The sequence below is a fragment of the Meles meles genome, chromosome 3, assembly GCF_922984935.1.
Source record: "Meles meles chromosome 3, mMelMel3.1 paternal haplotype, whole genome shotgun sequence".
Classification (NCBI taxonomy): Eukaryota; Metazoa; Chordata; class Mammalia; order Carnivora; family Mustelidae; genus Meles; species Meles meles.
Genome location: NC_060068.1, coordinates 4,346,256 through 4,365,449, shown reverse-complemented (window position 1 = coordinate 4,365,449; position 19,194 = coordinate 4,346,256). Strand labels below are relative to the sequence as shown.

The following is a 19,194-nucleotide window of genomic DNA, read 5'->3' as shown; positions in this document are numbered from 1 at the left end:
AAAGATTTTTTTATTTATTTGGCAGACAGAGATCACAAGTAGGCAGAGAGACAGGCGGAGAGAGAGGAAGGGCAAGCAGAGAGCCTGATGCAGGACTTGATCCCAGGACCCCGGGATCATGACCAGAGCCGAAGACAGTGGCTTTAACCCACTAAGCCACCCAGGCACCCCCCACCTTGGTAAATGTTAACGTATAGCTTCCCTGGTATCCCAGGAGAATGGCCCACACAGAGCAGAAGCTGAAAATTTTCCTTTATTAGTGCTTACAAGCTCTGTGTAGTATACTGTTGAGAAGGTTTGTAAGACAGGATCTGCCATTTGTTGAGAAGCGTCATTAATTATGACCCTGAAATATTAAACAAATGTGTTTTAGTCTACTGCGATGCCCTAGGAACTCGGGAAAATATGTATGCATGACTTGAGACAATATTTTGGATTTCATTTTTCCAAATAACCTGAGGAAGAAGAAGGTAAAAATATTGATCTTTGGCTGATAATTGTGGAAATCTAGTCTATTTTACTATTTTGTCTACTTTTGTATGCATTTGAAATTTCCCAGGTTTTAAAGGAAACCCAGTTATTTAACAAATTACAGTGGACCCTTGAACAACTCGGGTTTGAACAGTGCAGGTCCATTTAGACGCAGTTTTTTTTTATATAAATATATTACAATACTGTGAATGTATTTTCTCTTCCTTATGATTTTTTTTATAATTTTTTAAAGATTTTATTTATTTATTTATTTGACAGACAGAGATCACAAGTAGGCAGAGAGGCAGGCAGAGAGAGCCCCGCAGAGAGCCTGATGCGGGGCTCAATCCCAGGACCCTGAGATTATGACCTGAGCAGAAGGCAGAGGCTTAACCCATCGAGCCACCCAGGTGCCCCTCTTCCTTATGATTTTCTTAATGACATTTTCTTTTCTCTAGTTTACTATAAGAATCCTGTATATAATATATATAACATACAAAATATATGTTCACCAGCGATTGATGTTATCAGTAAAGACTTCCCATCAACAATGAGCTATTAGCAGTTATGTCTTAGGGGAATCCAAAGTTACACATGGATTTTCAAGGGCTCAGAGGATCAGCACCCTAACCCCTGCATTGTTCCACGGTCAACTGTCTTTTTGTTCTTCTGGAGTCTGAGCCACAAAGACTTTGAGGTTGCCTTGTTTAGCATGATCCTGGTCGTATGGTCCTCACCAAAGACATGGCCATTTATGTGTGTAGCATACATCCCAGGAGGCTGACACTTATGATTCCTCTCATCTCTTTCTACTTGGAGCAGACGAATTCTTCTGTGAACACATTTTGGATTTTTGTTGTTGTCTATTTGACACAGAGAGAGCACAAGTAGGCAGAGCAGTAGACAGAGGGAGAGGAAGAAGCAGCAGGCTCCCCTCTGAGCAGAGATCCCAATGCAGGGCTCGATCCCAGGACCTTGGGATCATGACCTGAGCCTGAGCTGAAGGCAGATGCTTCACCGACTGAACCACCCAGGCGTCCATTTGCATTTTGTATCCATGCAAACATAACATCTGCTCACTCCAACTTCCCATGCATCCCCCATGATTGTATATTCAATCATTCAGGCAAGCAAATATTCCCACCCTGAAGAGCCTCAGACATAACATCCCTTCTGTGTTAGGACAGTCCAACACACCCCGGTGTCACCAGGGGTGACACTTTTCTTTCTTTCTTTTTTTTAAGATTTTATTTATTTATTTGATGGAGATCACAAATAGGCAGAGAAGCAGGCAGAGAGAGAGAGAGGAGGAAGCAGGCTCCCTGCTGAGCAGAGAGCCCAATGTGGGGCTCAATCCCAGGACCCTAGGATCATGACCTGAGCCAAAGGCAGAGGCTTTAACCCACTGAGCCACCCAGGCACCCCATCAGGTCACTTTTCTAACACAAAACCAACACACCTCCCAGCTTTGTTATATCCCATTTGGTTGAGCCATCTGTGGCTGTCCATGTGACCATTATTTTTTAAAGATTTTATTTATTTATTTGATAGATCACAAGTAGGCAGAGAGGCAGGCAGAGAGAGAAGGGGGGGGAAGCAGGCTCCCTGCTGAGCAAAAAGCCTGATGCGGGGCTCGATCCCAGGACCCCCGAGATCATGACCTGAGCTGAAGGCAGAGGCTTAACCCGCTGAGCCACCCAGGTGCCCCCCATGTGAGCATTGGAATCTGGCTTACATGCCTGGGTCCACCCACGGAGGAAGGAGCCTTCTGTTTACTACAGAACCTCACTGGAATAATGGACAACTCCACATGTCCTAAGGGAAAATCTGAGTGGAGGCGTCTCTGGTAACCAGACCCCAACCCCTTCCTCTGCTCCTGCCGGACCTGCAGCTGTCACGAAGGCTGCAGATCTGCAGAGAAGGACATTATCCTAGAATTCCCAAGCTGATCACAAGCAGCTTACCAGGAGGGAGCTCTGTCCTCTGGGGTAAGAAAGACTCAGCACAGGACACACTGGAAGTAGGAGGGGGGATGGGACCTGCCCAGGCTGCAGGGGACCCCAGGCTAACCAGAGAAGGAATGAGGGCCGTGGCTGGGCAAAAAGACAGCCCACACTGGGCCAGCTAGCAGTCAGAGGGGCTGCCTGTATTGTAGCCTCCGTGAGCCTCAGAGGTGGGGCGGGGTGGTGTTATCCAGAGCCCTGGGTCAGGAGAGCAAACCTGAGGATCCCTTGATTTGAGCTCGTGAGCCTCAATGGGACCCAGCTGAGCAAGGACCTCTGGCCTGCAGAACCATGAAAGGAACTGGCTTCGCTTCCAGCTGCCGTCTTTCAGGTGGATTGCTAGGGCAGCCATAGAAAACCAGTATGAAGTGTGCTGTTATTTTTTATTAACATATAATATATTATTAGCCCCAGGGGTACAGGTCTGTGAATCACCAGGTTTACACACTTCACAGCACTCACCACAGCACATACCTTTCCCAATGTCCATAACCCCACCACCCTACCCCCCCTCCCCCCAACCCTCAGTTTGTTTTGAGAGATTAAGAATCTCCTATGGTTTGTCTCCCTCCCAAACCCATCTTGTTACATTTATTCTTTCCCTACCTCCCAACACCCCCCCACCCCCCCCACTCCCCGCCTCCACGGTGCATCTCCACGTCCTCATATCAGGGAGATCATATGATAGTTGTCTTTCTCCGATTGACTTATGAATGGGTAGTGAGGTGTGTTTTTTTTTGTTTGTTTGTTTTTTTAAAGATTTTATTTATTTATTTGACAGAGAGAGATCACAAGTAGGCAGAGAGGTAGGCAGAGAGAGTGAGAAGGAAGCAGGCTCCCTGCCAAGCAGAGAGCGATGCGGGACTCGATCCCAGGATCCCGAGATCATGACCTGAGCCGAAGGCAGCGGCTTAAACCACTGAGCCACCCAGGCGCCCCAGTGAGGTGTGTTTTTAAGGTAGCGGGAGGAGTTTGGGTTAGTAGAGGGGGTCTCCGAACGCAGTGTAGAAAGCAGCAGCCCCCTCGCTGCTGGTGAGCCTGGAGATCCGGGTATTTCCGACCCTCTGATACAGGACGCGTGCCACTGTGAACACCGCCCCCCACCCCCCACCCCCGGCAGAAGCTCCCCTGCAGAGGCGACGGCGCTGTGCGAGACAGCTGGAACAGCCGGCCGCGGTCCTATTTATATGGCCTGCATGCAAATGAGGGTTTGGGAACAGACAAGTGGGATTGGACCAAAGAGCGTATTCAAAAAGGCGGAGGCAGCTCGACTCTTTGATTGGATACACTAGCTGGGGCACCCAGCCAATCGGAGCACAGATGCCCCCCAGAAGCCCTCCCAAGAGTGCTCTGTGGGCTGCGGCCACCAGAAAGCAGCTGTGGTCAGAAGGCTGTAGTAGTCTGGGGGCGCAGGTGCTGCCGGAGCAGGGAAGTCACATTTACAGAGAGGACTCTCGGGGTCTAGTACTGCGTGGCTCCTCACAGTGAGGAATCCGTAGTGCGACTATAATCGCACCCTCGAAACTGCATCACCCTCCAAAGGGCAAGGAAATCTCGTACTAGAGTCTATTCTGCAATATCACAGATTGTAGAGAAAGAGGTTTGGGGTGTGTTTTGTGGGTTTATTTGCTAGTTTTCCTAGCGTATCTGGGGGTATTTAACACCTGCAAATCCTAGAGCAGTGTTTCCAGTGCGGTACTGAGCCAGCATCAGCTCACCTGGGAGCTTGTCAGCAAGGCCAAGTCCAGTCACCCGCAGGCCCAGTGAGTCACGAGGGATGAGGCCCAGCCATGCATTCCGTGAGACTCGTCGGTGTGCAGATGCACGGTACCGTTGGAGAGCCACTGCCCTGGAGAAGCAACACACCTGAACAGGCACCCCCGGAAATTCAGTCACATACCAAATTCTCTTTCCTTGTCTCCCAATGAGTCAGTACAAAATCGAATGGGGAAAACGTCACTCATGATAGTAAATAAAATAAACAAGGATGATCTTGGGAGACGTAGGCTTATTTTCATGAAAATATAAAGCTCGCTGGGAAGTTGATAGAAAAGGTTTAAAGGGCGCTGTTGAGGTCCGTTATCAAGGGAACGAGACTGAGACAAAGTGAAAGTTATGCAAAGCTTTATTCTATGCCGAGCATTAGAAGTCAGACTGACCGGCCAGGCCACCTCGGAAGAGAGCGACCCCCTCCCTATCTCACAGGCTGGTTTTATAGGGCATAACCGCAGACCCAAGGTACCTGACTTCTATCGTTAAGGCATTTACTCCTGGAATCGATACCCAGAACCATACCAGGAACTACTGGGGCGTTTATTCCCGGAATGAAGTCTTTAGATGTAAACAACAATATGGCTACCCAGGTAATATGGAGACACTATGGCTAAGCATGCCCTAATAGTTAAACAGGTTTTAACATTAAATCGGCCCTAACAGGCGCCTTTGGCTCAGGTCATGATCTCAGTGTCCAGGTCATGATCTCAGTGTCCTGGGATGGAGTCCCACCTCCTGCTCTCTCTCTCAGTGGGGAGTCAGCTTCTCCCTCTGTGCTCCTGCACGCTTTCTCTCTCTCAGGTAAATAAAAAAAAAAGAAAAAACATGTTTAAAACAAGGAAAGGAATGTAATGCCCCACAGTTTTGGAAACTAGGAGTCCAAAATCAAAGTGTTGTATTGGACGTCAGTTCTCCAACGTATGTACCTGGGGAGGGGTCCTATGCAGCCTGTCATGGGAGGAGCAGCATATGTGAGCAAAACAAATCTGTTTTCTGAGTCAGCATTCTATGTTGCTGTGTTTCCTGCTGGAAACTGGATGAACGCTGGAGGGGTCCCTGGAGACAGCCGCTGGACAGGACCCTGGCTCCCATGCTCCGAAAACTCACTTGGAGCTGGGGCTCCGTGACAGGCCTCCAGACTTAATGACATTTTCTTTTCTCTAGTTTACTATAAGAATCCTGTATATAATATATATAACATACAAAATATATGTTCACCAGCGATTGATGTTATCAGTAAAGACTTCCCATCAACAATGAGCTATTAGCAGTTATGTCTTAGGGGAATCCAAAGTTACACATGGATTTTCAAGGGCTCAGAGGATCAGCACCCTAACCCCTGCATTGTTCCACGGTCAACTGTCTTTTTGTTCTTCTGGAGTCTGAGCCACAAAGACTTTGAGGTTGCCTTGTTTAGCATGATCCTGGTCGTATGGTCCTCACCAAAGACATGGCCATTTATGTGTGTAGCATACATCCCAGGAGGCTGACACTTATGATTCCTCTCATCTCTTTCTACTTGGAGCAGACGAATTCTTCTGTGAACACATTTTGGATTTTTGTTGTTGTCTATTTGACACAGAGAGAGCACAAGTAGGCAGAGCAGTAGACAGAGGGAGAGGAAGAAGCAGCAGGCTCCCCTCTGAGCAGAGATCCCAATGCAGGGCTCGATCCCAGGACCTTGGGATCATGACCTGAGCCTGAGCTGAAGGCAGATGCTTCACCGACTGAACCACCCAGGCGTCCATTTGCATTTTGTATCCATGCAAACATAACATCTGCTCACTCCAACTTCCCATGCATCCCCCATGATTGTATATTCAATCATTCAGGCAAGCAAATATTCCCACCCTGAAGAGCCTCAGACATAACATCCCTTCTGTGTTAGGACAGTCCAACACACCCCGGTGTCACCAGGGGTGACACTTTTCTTTCTTTCTTTTTTTTAAGATTTTATTTATTTATTTGATGGAGATCACAAATAGGCAGAGAAGCAGGCAGAGAGAGAGAGAGGAGGAAGCAGGCTCCCTGCTGAGCAGAGAGCCCAATGTGGGGCTCAATCCCAGGACCCTAGGATCATGACCTGAGCCAAAGGCAGAGGCTTTAACCCACTGAGCCACCCAGGCACCCCATCAGGTCACTTTTCTAACACAAAACCAACACACCTCCCAGCTTTGTTATATCCCATTTGGTTGAGCCATCTGTGGCTGTCCATGTGACCATTATTTTTTAAAGATTTTATTTATTTATTTGATAGATCACAAGTAGGCAGAGAGGCAGGCAGAGAGAGAAGGGGGGGGAAGCAGGCTCCCTGCTGAGCAAAAAGCCTGATGCGGGGCTCGATCCCAGGACCCCCGAGATCATGACCTGAGCTGAAGGCAGAGGCTTAACCCGCTGAGCCACCCAGGTGCCCCCCATGTGAGCATTGGAATCTGGCTTACATGCCTGGGTCCACCCACGGAGGAAGGAGCCTTCTGTTTACTACAGAACCTCACTGGAATAATGGACAACTCCACATGTCCTAAGGGAAAATCTGAGTGGAGGCGTCTCTGGTAACCAGACCCCAACCCCTTCCTCTGCTCCTGCCGGACCTGCAGCTGTCACGAAGGCTGCAGATCTGCAGAGAAGGACATTATCCTAGAATTCCCAAGCTGATCACAAGCAGCTTACCAGGAGGGAGCTCTGTCCTCTGGGGTAAGAAAGACTCAGCACAGGACACACTGGAAGTAGGAGGGGGGATGGGACCTGCCCAGGCTGCAGGGGACCCCAGGCTAACCAGAGAAGGAATGAGGGCCGTGGCTGGGCAAAAAGACAGCCCACACTGGGCCAGCTAGCAGTCAGAGGGGCTGCCTGTATTGTAGCCTCCGTGAGCCTCAGAGGTGGGGCGGGGTGGTGTTATCCAGAGCCCTGGGTCAGGAGAGCAAACCTGAGGATCCCTTGATTTGAGCTCGTGAGCCTCAATGGGACCCAGCTGAGCAAGGACCTCTGGCCTGCAGAACCATGAAAGGAACTGGCTTCGCTTCCAGCTGCCGTCTTTCAGGTGGATTGCTAGGGCAGCCATAGAAAACCAGTATGAAGTGTGCTGTTATTTTTTATTAACATATAATATATTATTAGCCCCAGGGGTACAGGTCTGTGAATCACCAGGTTTACACACTTCACAGCACTCACCACAGCACATACCTTTCCCAATGTCCATAACCCCACCACCCTACCCCCCCTCCCCCCAACCCTCAGTTTGTTTTGAGAGATTAAGAATCTCCTATGGTTTGTCTCCCTCCCAAACCCATCTTGTTACATTTATTCTTTCCCTACCTCCCAACACCCCCCCACCCCCCCCACTCCCCGCCTCCACGGTGCATCTCCACGTCCTCATATCAGGGAGATCATATGATAGTTGTCTTTCTCCGATTGACTTATGAATGGGTAGTGAGGTGTGTTTTTTTTTGTTTGTTTGTTTGTTTTTTTAAAGATTTTATTTATTTATTTGACAGAGAGAGATCACAAGTAGGCAGAGAGGTAGGCAGAGAGAGTGAGAAGGAAGCAGGCTCCCTGCCAAGCAGAGAGCGATGCGGGACTCGATCCCAGGATCCCGAGATCATGACCTGAGCCGAAGGCAGCGGCTTAAACCACTGAGCCACCCAGGCGCCCCAGTGAGGTGTGTTTTTAAGGTAGCGGGAGGAGTTTGGGTTAGTAGAGGGGGTCTCCGAACGCAGTGTAGAAAGCAGCAGCCCCCTCGCTGCTGGTGAGCCTGGAGATCCGGGTATTTCCGACCCTCTGATACAGGACGCGTGCCACTGTGAACACCGCCCCCCACCCCCCACCCCCGGCAGAAGCTCCCCTGCAGAGGCGACGGCGCTGTGCGAGACAGCTGGAACAGCCGGCCGCGGTCCTATTTATATGGCCTGCATGCAAATGAGGGTTTGGGAACAGACAAGTGGGATTGGACCAAAGAGCGTATTCAAAAAGGCGGAGGCAGCTCGACTCTTTGATTGGATACACTAGCTGGGGCACCCAGCCAATCGGAGCACAGATGCCCCCCAGAAGCCCTCCCAAGAGTGCTCTGTGGGCTGCGGCCACCAGAAAGCAGCTGTGGTCAGAAGGCTGTAGTAGTCTGGGGGCGCAGGTGCTGCCGGAGCAGGGAAGTCACATTTACAGAGAGGACTCTCGGGGTCTAGTACTGCGTGGCTCCTCACAGTGAGGAATCCGTAGTGCGACTATAATCGCACCCTCGAAACTGCATCACCCTCCAAAGGGCAAGGAAATCTCGTACTAGAGTCTATTCTGCAATATCACAGATTGTAGAGAAAGAGGTTTGGGGTGTGTTTTGTGGGTTTATTTGCTAGTTTTCCTAGCGTATCTGGGGGTATTTAACACCTGCAAATCCTAGAGCAGTGTTTCCAGTGCGGTACTGAGCCAGCATCAGCTCACCTGGGAGCTTGTCAGCAAGGCCAAGTCCAGTCACCCGCAGGCCCAGTGAGTCACGAGGGATGAGGCCCAGCCATGCATTCCGTGAGACTCGTCGGTGTGCAGATGCACGGTACCGTTGGAGAGCCACTGCCCTGGAGAAGCAACACACCTGAACAGGCACCCCCGGAAATTCAGTCACATACCAAATTCTCTTTCCTTGTCTCCCAATGAGTCAGTACAAAATCGAATGGGGAAAACGTCACTCATGATAGTAAATAAAATAAACAAGGATGATCTTGGGAGACGTAGGCTTATTTTCATGAAAATATAAAGCTCGCTGGGAAGTTGATAGAAAAGGTTTAAAGGGCGCTGTTGAGGTCCGTTATCAAGGGAACGAGACTGAGACAAAGTGAAAGTTATGCAAAGCTTTATTCTATGCCGAGCATTAGAAGTCAGACTGACCGGCCAGGCCACCTCGGAAGAGAGCGACCCCCTCCCTATCTCACAGGCTGGTTTTATAGGGCATAACCGCAGACCCAAGGTACCTGACTTCTATCGTTAAGGCATTTACTCCTGGAATCGATACCCAGAACCATACCAGGAACTACTGGGGCGTTTATTCCCGGAATGAAGTCTTTAGATGTAAACAACAATATGGCTACCCAGGTAATATGGAGACACTATGGCTAAGCATGCCCTAATAGTTAAACAGGTTTTAACATTAAATCGGCCCTAACAGGCGCCTTTGGCTCAGGTCATGATCTCAGTGTCCAGGTCATGATCTCAGTGTCCTGGGATGGAGTCCCACCTCCTGCTCTCTCTCTCAGTGGGGAGTCAGCTTCTCCCTCTGTGCTCCTGCACGCTTTCTCTCTCTCAGGTAAATAAAAAAAAAAGAAAAAACATGTTTAAAACAAGGAAAGGAATGTAATGCCCCACAGTTTTGGAAACTAGGAGTCCAAAATCAAAGTGTTGTATTGGACGTCAGTTCTCCAACGTATGTACCTGGGGAGGGGTCCTATGCAGCCTGTCATGGGAGGAGCAGCATATGTGAGCAAAACAAATCTGTTTTCTGAGTCAGCATTCTATGTTGCTGTGTTTCCTGCTGGAAACTGGATGAACGCTGGAGGGGTCCCTGGAGACAGCCGCTGGACAGGACCCTGGCTCCCATGCTCCGAAAACTCACTTGGAGCTGGGGCTCCGTGACAGGCCTCCAGACACAGTGCACCTGGCTACCTCATCTGCCCCTCGAGGGATAAAAAGGTGGAATGGCTGCTGTCATTCACTCGGCTGATGGGCACCTGCGCTCAAGGAGATGCCATCCATCTCTCTACAACACCAAAATTCTCGACTGCCGGCAACCTGCACAATCCAACCCAGTTTCCCTGACTTCTAACCCTAACCCTGACTTCACCAACCAGCCCTGGGACCGCGGTCAAGCTCAGCCCCAACCCAACCTACTGAGAAAGCGGCAAGCCTTTCATCTAGCCTGCTCTCAGTGCTGCAGCCCCAATGTCTAAGACATTTCTGTTTCTGTTTATTTTCGAAAAGCTGTGTATTAGTTATGGTGCGCCCTACAAATAGAATTAATAAGATACATAGATGTATCCTTTTTATTAATCCTCTTATTTGTAAGATCTATGTATTATATACATGTAATTATATATATAATTCACTCTGGACGCTCTAGAGCATCAGCCAGACAGAAGGAGCTTCTGGGGCCTACAGCTACCGTTGCCCCAAGTTCAGATCAACCCCATCCCCAGAACACCACAAGTCCTCCCACTGAACCCTGACTCTCTCGAGTTCTTATCGCTCGGTCTGAGCATCAGGTCTGGCCATCAACCAGAAACCACCAGACATGCCCAACACTAAGGATTCCTGCATGAAGAGACACACGGCTATCAGGACCACATGCAGGTTGATGCAGGTGCTGGAATTATCAGACTGGGGGTTTAGAACAACTGTGGTAAAACGCTGAGGACTCGAGTGAATGAAGTGGACAGATGGGCTGACGCAGAAGGGAAGGCTGCCTCTGACGGGCTCAGCCAGCTGGCTTTGGCTGAGGGGAAAATCAGGGAGCCTGAAGGTAGGCCAGTAGAAGTCTCCCAAATGGAAATGCAGAAAGAAGATGGAATAATATTTTATGTAAAAATCCCAGAATATCTAAGGACTGTGTGACAATCACCAAAGGAGTAATATATGTAACTGGAGGTGTTTGGGTGGCTCAATCATTTCTAAGAGTCTGCCTTCCGCTCAGGTCATGATCCCGGGGTTCTGGGATCGAGCCCCGTTTCGGGGAGCCTGCTTCTCCCTCCGCCGACCACTCTCCCTGCTTGTGCCTACTCTGTCAAATTAAAGGGAAAAAAATCTGACAAAATAAGTAAAGAAATAAATATTTTAAAGTCAAAGCGGCGTGACGCCTGGCTGGCTCAGTTGGTGAAGTGTCCTCTTGGTTTCGACCCGGGGTTGTGATCCCAGGGTCATGCGATTGAGCCCCACGTCGGGCTCCAAGATCAGGGTGTGGTCTGCTTGAGATTCTCCCTCTCCCTCTGCTCCTCCCTGCACTCACACACTCTCTAAATAAATAAATTCACAAAGAAAATATTTCTAAGAATAAAAAATTAAATACATACATAAAAAGCAATGTGGACTTAGATGGGTCATAAATGTATATTTCAAACCCTAGGCCAATTACATAAGAAGAGGTTTTGTAGAAGTCTAACCAATGTGCTAAGCAGAGGACTGCAGATGGGGTCCTCACCATACAGAGATCTCTAAACGTCCTTCCTGCCCACAGCCACTTCCAAATGGCGGTAGTCACAAGCCCTTCCCTAGCAGACCTTTGCACTCACTGCAGTAATAAACATACATATTTATACACACGCAACTATATATATATAATATGCATAACTATATGACAAATTAATTTTGTATATATTGTGACAATGTATTTCAGTATCCCTGACTTCCTTCGCAGTTTTAAAAAATGTCATGCAGGGGCGCCTGGGTGGCTCAGTGGGTTAAGCCGCTACCTTTGGCTCAGGTCATGATCTCAGGGTCCTGGGATTGAGTCCCACATCGGGCTCTCTGCTCAGCAGGGAGCCTGCTTCCCTCTCTTTCTGTCTTTGCCTGCCTCTCTGCCTAATTGTGGTCTCTCTGTCAAATAAATAAGTAAATAAATCTTTAAAAAAAATGTCATGCATTTAAAAACATTCTGAGGTATTTCATTGTATGCATTTTTAAATGTTTTAAAATATTCTGAGTTTCACCAAATGATCAGAGGGATTCATGAGGACAAAAAAAGAACAAGGATGAAATTCTTGCCACCTATTCACCAAAACAGAAAACACCACCTCCTAAAAAGGAAAAAGTTACAAAGAACCTACAATGCCATGCTTCACATAATGCTATATTTCCCAAGTCGTACAGGCAAACACTGTGAATGGTGAGAGCAAGGAAAGAACCATCTAGATGAGGGAGGACTTCCCTCCAACGCAGGATGGATGCTGTGACAGACTTTTCAGTTTGTGGAGGGAGGATAGAGATAAGCTCAGTTTCTAAGGAAGCTCTGAAGGCTGAGAATGAGGTCTACAGGCCCCCAGAGGTCTGGTCATTGTCAAGAAGAGGCTGTTTCTAGTCTGAAATCAAACGTCAACATTAAGGCACCCGCAAGTTCCTTGAGAGCAGTATGCCATGCTAGGCACACCTCCGGGATTTACCAATGGGCTGCAAGCTGTAAGGGGATTTCCATGTAGTGGCCTTTCTCTGGCCTTTGTTCTCCTCATCACGGTGATTGGAGCCAAATGTATGCACAGAGCACATACGGCCTGAACTATATACAATGCATGTGTCCTAGACAAGCCAAAACTTCAAGGGGAATGTTTGTGTCTGAGGCTGTCTCTGGAGAGATGACCTTGGGGAGTGTTTTGTTCTTGGGGGGTGATTTTCCCCTGGGCCTTGGTGCCTCTGAGGGAGTAGGAACCACAGAGAGCTCAGTTCCTGAGGTCATGAAAAGTATCAACTGAACTAACTACACAGAGGTTTTACTGTGATAAAGAAACTCTCAGCTTCTTAAGGGTGTGGGCCCTGCTTCTGGGCTCCCAGAGGAGCTATACGTCGGCCAAGGTCAAAATGACTGCAAGCATGAGCTCTCTTTCCGTGTGTCTGCATCGTTAAAAACACATATAACCAAAAAGGAGCATTCCAAACACAGAGGAAAACAGAAAAGCTCCCTGGCTCCCATAAGATTTAAGGCGAACAGCCGTGCACAATACTAAGAAGATAGAGTCTGTGATTTTCTGGAATGTTCTCCAAGATGACTTGGAACTCTAGGTAGAAATCACATAGAAACCTCCAACCAGTGTCCCTTCCCTGGAGCCCTGTGTATTGGGCAGCTGTCCCAACTTGTGAGCCAACAAAACTTTCCCCTTTCTTTCTTTTTCTAATTAAAAAAAAAAAAAAAAAAAAAAAAAGACTGATGCAACTGGGAGCCTCAGTCAGTTAAGCATCCAACTCTTGGTTTTGGTCCAGGTCATAATCTCAGGGTCATGAGGTTGAGCCACGCATTGGGCTGTGCGCTCAGTGTGGTGTCTGCTTGGGATTTGGTCTCTTCCTCTGTCCCTTTCACCTTTTCTAAAATAAAATCTTTAAAAATTAAAAAAAGGGGGGGGTTGCTCAGTTGGGATCTCCACATACACAGAGTACAGATCACAGTTTCAAATCGGGGTGGGGGTGGGTACACAGAAGGAAGCCCCCAATTTCTTGTTTTCTGCATTGGTTCACTCGGACACATGGAACCAGGTGACATTCTGCCTTATGTCCAGGGAGTGGACTCGAGTCCCCTGAGAATCTAGAAACAGAAATCTGATAACAGAACAAAGCTCTTGTGGTCTGAAAAGCGAGCCGCCAGCCGTGAATCCTGAGTTGAGCCCCATGGGGCTGCTTCTGGAGGCTCCGGGGCCAGAAATCCCTGATCCATCCGCCATTGTCGCCTGGTGCACTTGGGACACCCGGCGATCTGGGGTCTGCCTGCGCTGAATGAGCGACCACACTGGAAAGATTCACAGGGGAGTCTTAGTCAGCCTGCACCAGACCCACACCCTATACATCAGGCGACCCGGGTCGGTCCCTCCTTTCTTCTCCCCCGCACCCTGCCAACCTGACCCGACTCGGGGACAGCAGCAGAGCTTCTGTGCGACCATCATGACCAACTAAAAAAAGTCCAGATGCAGCAAGGAAAGAGTGTTGTTGGAAAGGACTATTAGGAGGGAGGTGAGAAGACTATTGCAAGAGGGCAGGAGCTTTCTTTCCTCTACTCATCTTAGATCTCACTAAGGACTCTTCTCCAACAAGAGAAAAGCATTTATTTCTTTAAGATTTTATTTATTTATTTTAGAGAGGGAGCAAGTGTGGGATCTGGAGAGGGCAGAGGGAGATGGAGAATCTCAAGCAGACCCCGGGCCAATGGTGGAGTCCCACGTGGGGCTCTAACCTGTGACCCCCGAGGCCATGACCTGAGCCAAAATCAAGAGTCTGAGGCTTAACCAACCAAGCCACCGGGATGCCCCAAGCATTTGTGTTCTTTTGTGACAAAGGAACCTTCATAGGAAATGAAGACGCACAGAAGGGGCCACAACTGTATGCTTTCACACTACGTTGGACAAAGAGGGGCAATTGCAGAAAGGCAGTTAAGACACCCCAGGAGATGGAAGAAGAGAAGAGTTCTGCCAAAAGTTCTTGGTGTGCACGGTCCTTGTGGGCCTCCGCGTCCCCTCCATGAAGATAAAGCCCTTCTCTCCTCCACTGTAGACCCCTCCCCTTTTCTGTGGGATTCTTAGCTCTGTTTTCAGAAGAGAAAGAGGGCTTTGAGCTGTCCCCTTGCATCTGCCGTGTTCCAAGTGCCTTCAGCTCAAAATAACCCTCTTGTGGACCTTGGCCTTCTGGGGTAGCACATGTGGTTCAGCCTTGGGCAGTAAACTTGGGGTCTTCAAGTGCCTCAAGGGTCAGGCAACAAGGGAGCATCTCTCACAGGGAAGAGGGAGCAGACGAGGAGAAGCCCCCAGTGCTGCAGGGGGACGAGGGGACGGGGGGCTAGTGCCCAGGAGCAGCCAGAGATAGGACGGGGTGCACAGCCGCTGGGCACAGTCCAGATTGGGGCCCAGCTATGGGGACCAGCAGCTGGTTGGTCACCCATGAGGGAAGAACGCGAAGGCGGAGGGTCTGTGCCTGGCCTCGTCCTGAGCCTTTCACCGCCGGCTGCGAAAACTCAACACTGTCACCATGGGCAGGCCAAGCGCAGAATGCCGCCTTCTAGAAGGTTCTTCCCACCCTGGAGCATTGGGGAGCCAGGGGAATGCTGAGGGGGGAAAGAGGGAGATGTGTGGGGAGAGGCGCCGCCCCCCGCAAGGTGACCCGACCCTGACCCGCTGGACCCTGACCGTGACCCCCAGGGCGGGAACCAGCCCATTCCAACGCCTGCGCGTCCCACCCACTGACTGGCTGTCACGCCGGCACCTGCGCAGATAAAGGGCGGGCGGCCGAGGGGCGCGCTGCGGGCCAATCGGAGCGCATCCTGCCATCGCGCCACCGGCCGCCGGCCAATGGGAAAGCCTTCGCCTCTATAAAAGCGGGCACTGCCCCGAGCAACCGCTGTAAACACGGCAGCGGTGGTGGCGGCAGTTCCTTCGGCAGCACCGGACCCATGGCCCGCACAAAGCAACGGCGCCAAGTCCAGCGGCCAGGCACCATGCAAGCAGCGGCCCGCAATAGCGTGCCGGCCACGGGCGGCGTGAAGAAGCCGCACCGCTACCGGCCCGGCACGGTGGCCCTGCGCGAGATCCGGCGCTACCAGAAGTCCACCGAGCTGCTGATCCGCAAGCTGCCGTTCCAGCGGCTGGTGCACGAGATCGCGCAGGACTTCAAGACCGACCTGCGCTTCCAGAGCTCGGCCGTCATGGCGCTGCAGGAGGCGTGCGAGGCCTACCTGGTGGGGCTCTTCGAGGACACCAACCTGTGTGCCATCCATGCCAAGCGCGTCACCATCATGCCCAAGTCCAGCTGGCGCGCCGCATTCGCGGGGAGCGTGCGTAAGGCCCACGCACAGGCCAGCCCCGCCAGAGCACTAGCGCTCACCCCAAAGGCTCTTTTCAGAGCCACCACCTGGCCACAAAGGATTGTGTGCCAACCCAGGGTGACTCCCGACTACTTCGTGTTGTCTCCGCGTCCGCTTAGTGGGTTGCCGTAACTAGGATTCCCAGGGGAGAACCCACTGAAACCTCCACCCTTGGGAGGGTCCGTGGCTGCCAACGTTATGCGGACCAGCCTCCCAACCCTGCAAGGTGAGTGGCTGGGGAGTGAGCGGCAGGATCTCCACTTACTGGAGGAAACACGACAAGTGTGGGGGGGGGCGTTAATCCTTACGGCTGTGGTGGGGGGACCCCTACCATCGGGATAGTGGGGAATCCTTACAATGGGGGTGGTGGGGTGATCCCTGCAATGGGGAGTGAGGAAAACCTAAGCTGGGGTGGTGGAAGGGAAATCCTGCAACTGGGATGGTGGGGGGGGAACCCCACAACCGGGGTGGTGAGCTGGGCATGACCCTAGGGTGGGAGTAGTAGTGGGACTGACCACGTCAGCATGGCTGGGAGGTTAAGGACGGAGAACTTTTGCAGGCATGGTCTCCTCAAAGCATTAAGCTGGTAAAACCCAACTGGTGGGTACTGGTGACCTGAAGTCCATGGGTCTGTCCTTGCAAGGTACTCCCAGTGGAGTGAAGGCCAGGATGGACATATGCCCTGCCGTGAGCCGTGTTTCAGGGACAGCCCAGGCTCTGGCCTGGAAATCAGTGCTACCCCTCAGCACTCTGCTCAGGTTCAGTCAGTCCATGTCTGGCCGTTGTGCCTTTTCCACACCTGAAGTCCTCAGGAAAGCTTTGCCCAGTGCAGAGAGCGAGACCTCCGTGTCCTTCCTCACTTCCTGCCCGATGGCCTTGGAGGTGAAGGAAGTTGGCTAACTGGCTGCATTTTGGGGGAACCGTACACGAGATCCCGATATGTGCAGTTACTGTTCAACAAAACAAATCCTCTGTCTGTGTTTCTAATTACACTCATGGGCTGGGAGCCGCAGTCTCAGGGGAGCAGGGCTGCAGGGGGGATCCTCCGTGCCTGAAATGTCATCAGCGTTCCAAAAAGCATAGCATGCTGCACTGAAAGGACAGAATGGGCCACGGAGACTCCAGCAATCCCCAGGGGGGACGAGTCCTGACTCGGAGCCCCCGGACAGGCCGTCATGGAAGGGAGGACTCAGCAGGTGCATTCGAGGAGGTCCTTTGGAGGATGTGGGATATAAGGAACTGGGGCTGCACTGGGACTAGGGCTTCCCAACTTGAGGAGTCAGGGGACCCTCATTCTAGCCTTCTTCCTTCCCAAGGGAAAATGTTGGGGAATGACATCAAGAAGACGTGACCACCGGGGTGCCTGGGTGGCTCAGTAGGTTAAGCCTCTGCCTTCAGCTCGGGTCATGATCTCAGAGTCCTGGGATCGAGCCCCACATCGGGCTGTCTGCTCAGCAGGGAGCCTGCTTCCCTTCCTTGCTCGCTGCCTGCCCCTCTACCTACTTGTGATCTCTCTCACTCTGTCAAATAAATAAATAAAATCTATGGGAAAAAAAAAAAAAAAGATGTGACCACCCACTGACCCGAGAGCTGGACCCTGCACTCAGAGGCTTCTCACCCTCACCCTGGGTTCCGTGGGTCCCGTCTGCCTTTCCTGCACCTGGGGCTGCTCCAAGGATAGATCCTGGAGATGCTGAGGAGCTGTCGAGAATACCTGAGTGGGGTACGTGACTGAGCCCAGTTACGGCCTCGTTACAAGCTTCCAGGTTGGGCGGTCAGGTGTGGGGATCTAGGGCTCTGGTTGCCTCAAGCCTGGGTGTCCGTTCCCTTGGCTTACCACCACCCCATCTGCCAAGCCATCTCTGGGGTCTTTCTCTGCCCCCTGAATCCGGGTGCCAGTTCCAGATTGCACCTGAGTGTTCCCAGAGCTGGAGGTTTCAACCAACAGACGAAGCCTGGTAACTGCCATCATCCCACGGAGTCCGTCCCATGGTCTTCACAGGAGACACTGGCTTCTTCCCCAAGTCTGGGGCCCAGGTGTATGTACCTGGCCTGAGTTGCACCATGAGAGCCCTGGACATCAGAATGTCAGCACCCAGCCCAGAGGATTTTCCAAAAGTCACATCAGACAGTCCAATGAAGGGGATGGATGCTCAGTGTGTCCACCCTCTCGGGTGGGCCAAATGGTGTGTGCCCCGAACCCGGCAACGGTCCGGTGCTGCACCCCAACTCCCAGGATCTCCGAATGAGATCATATTTGGAGACGGCCTTTGCAGTGGTCGCAGGAGGAATTGAGGCCACGATGGTAATTCCTAATTCCATAGGACCGACGTCCTTGTAAGAAAAGGAGTTTAGGACGCAGACATGCACAGAGAAATGGTCATGTGAGGACGTGGGGAGAAGACAGGTGTGATATGGTGGCTGATCATAAGAAATAAACATTGGGTCTCAAACCTTTGGGAAGTTCCTAGGTGATGAGGCTGATAAAGGTGACGTTCGTTATTTACAACAAGCCCTGCCCCCACCCTGGAGTGTGTGCAGGTGAGGAGAGTTTGGAAAGCCCCTGAGGATGGCAGCCATGGCTGGGGACCCTGCTGTGGGCTCAGCAAGAATGCATGCATACGTGGGGTGAGTTCCCCCAGCTCCGCGGGAACAAAGGCCCCACAGGCTACACCCTCCCAGATCCCACTGCGTCTTCATCCAGCTGCTGATTCATAGCCTCTCACGTCTTTTGTAGGAAGCTGGTCATCGAGCAAGTGACAGTCTTCCCTGAGGTCTGTGAGCCACTCAGCACGTGCGAGGAACCCACTGTGGGGACCTCGGGTCTGTCGCAGGGGCCGGAGCGCACATGGGCAGTGGACTTGTGATTGGGGTCTACAGTGCGGTGGTGTGTGGGCCTCAACTGCAACCCTGTGGGATCTGATGCTGTGTCCACATCGACAGGGTCAGAGCTGAGTCATACTCGGGACCCCCAGCTGCTACCACAGACTTGCCTAGGGGGAGGAAGCACCCCTCCCCCACATGCATTTGGGGATCAAAAGCATCAGAACCAAGCCAAGAATTGAAAGTAAGGGAAACACACAGAAACATAGCATTCATAGCAAGCCCATCTGCATGCCGGGGAGTGGAGCCTCAGGAGGAAAGGGCCACGGCTGGAGCTCAGGCTCTAGGCCCCCAGGACCAGGAGACCCATGGGCCTCAGCGTCCAGGCCCCCAGGAAACACTCGGGGCTCAGCGATCAGGGCCGTCTCTTATGGAGAGAGCGACGACCCCCAGCCTCACAGACTAGCTTTTATAGAGTAGAGGCCATGTGGTTAGCCTGGCCACATACAAGTGGCCAATGAGATTGTAACACACAGAGAAAGTTGCATAGTCATGTTAGGTCACACGCGGGTGGCCAATTGAATTACAACTTACCCTATAGTA

The 19,194-nt window shown here is 51.2% G+C and overlaps 1 protein-coding gene across 1 annotated transcript; it reads left to right on the top strand.

Moving 5' to 3' along the window:
- Positions 1–15,357: 15,357 nt before the first annotated feature.
- LOC123938540 (histone H3.3) lies at positions 15,358–15,746 on the top strand. Its single transcript, XM_046000006.1, is given in 2 exon segments — positions 15,358–15,706; positions 15,709–15,746. Coding segments are annotated over 2 exon segments (387 nt in total).
- Positions 15,747–19,194: the final 3,448 nt, after the last annotated feature.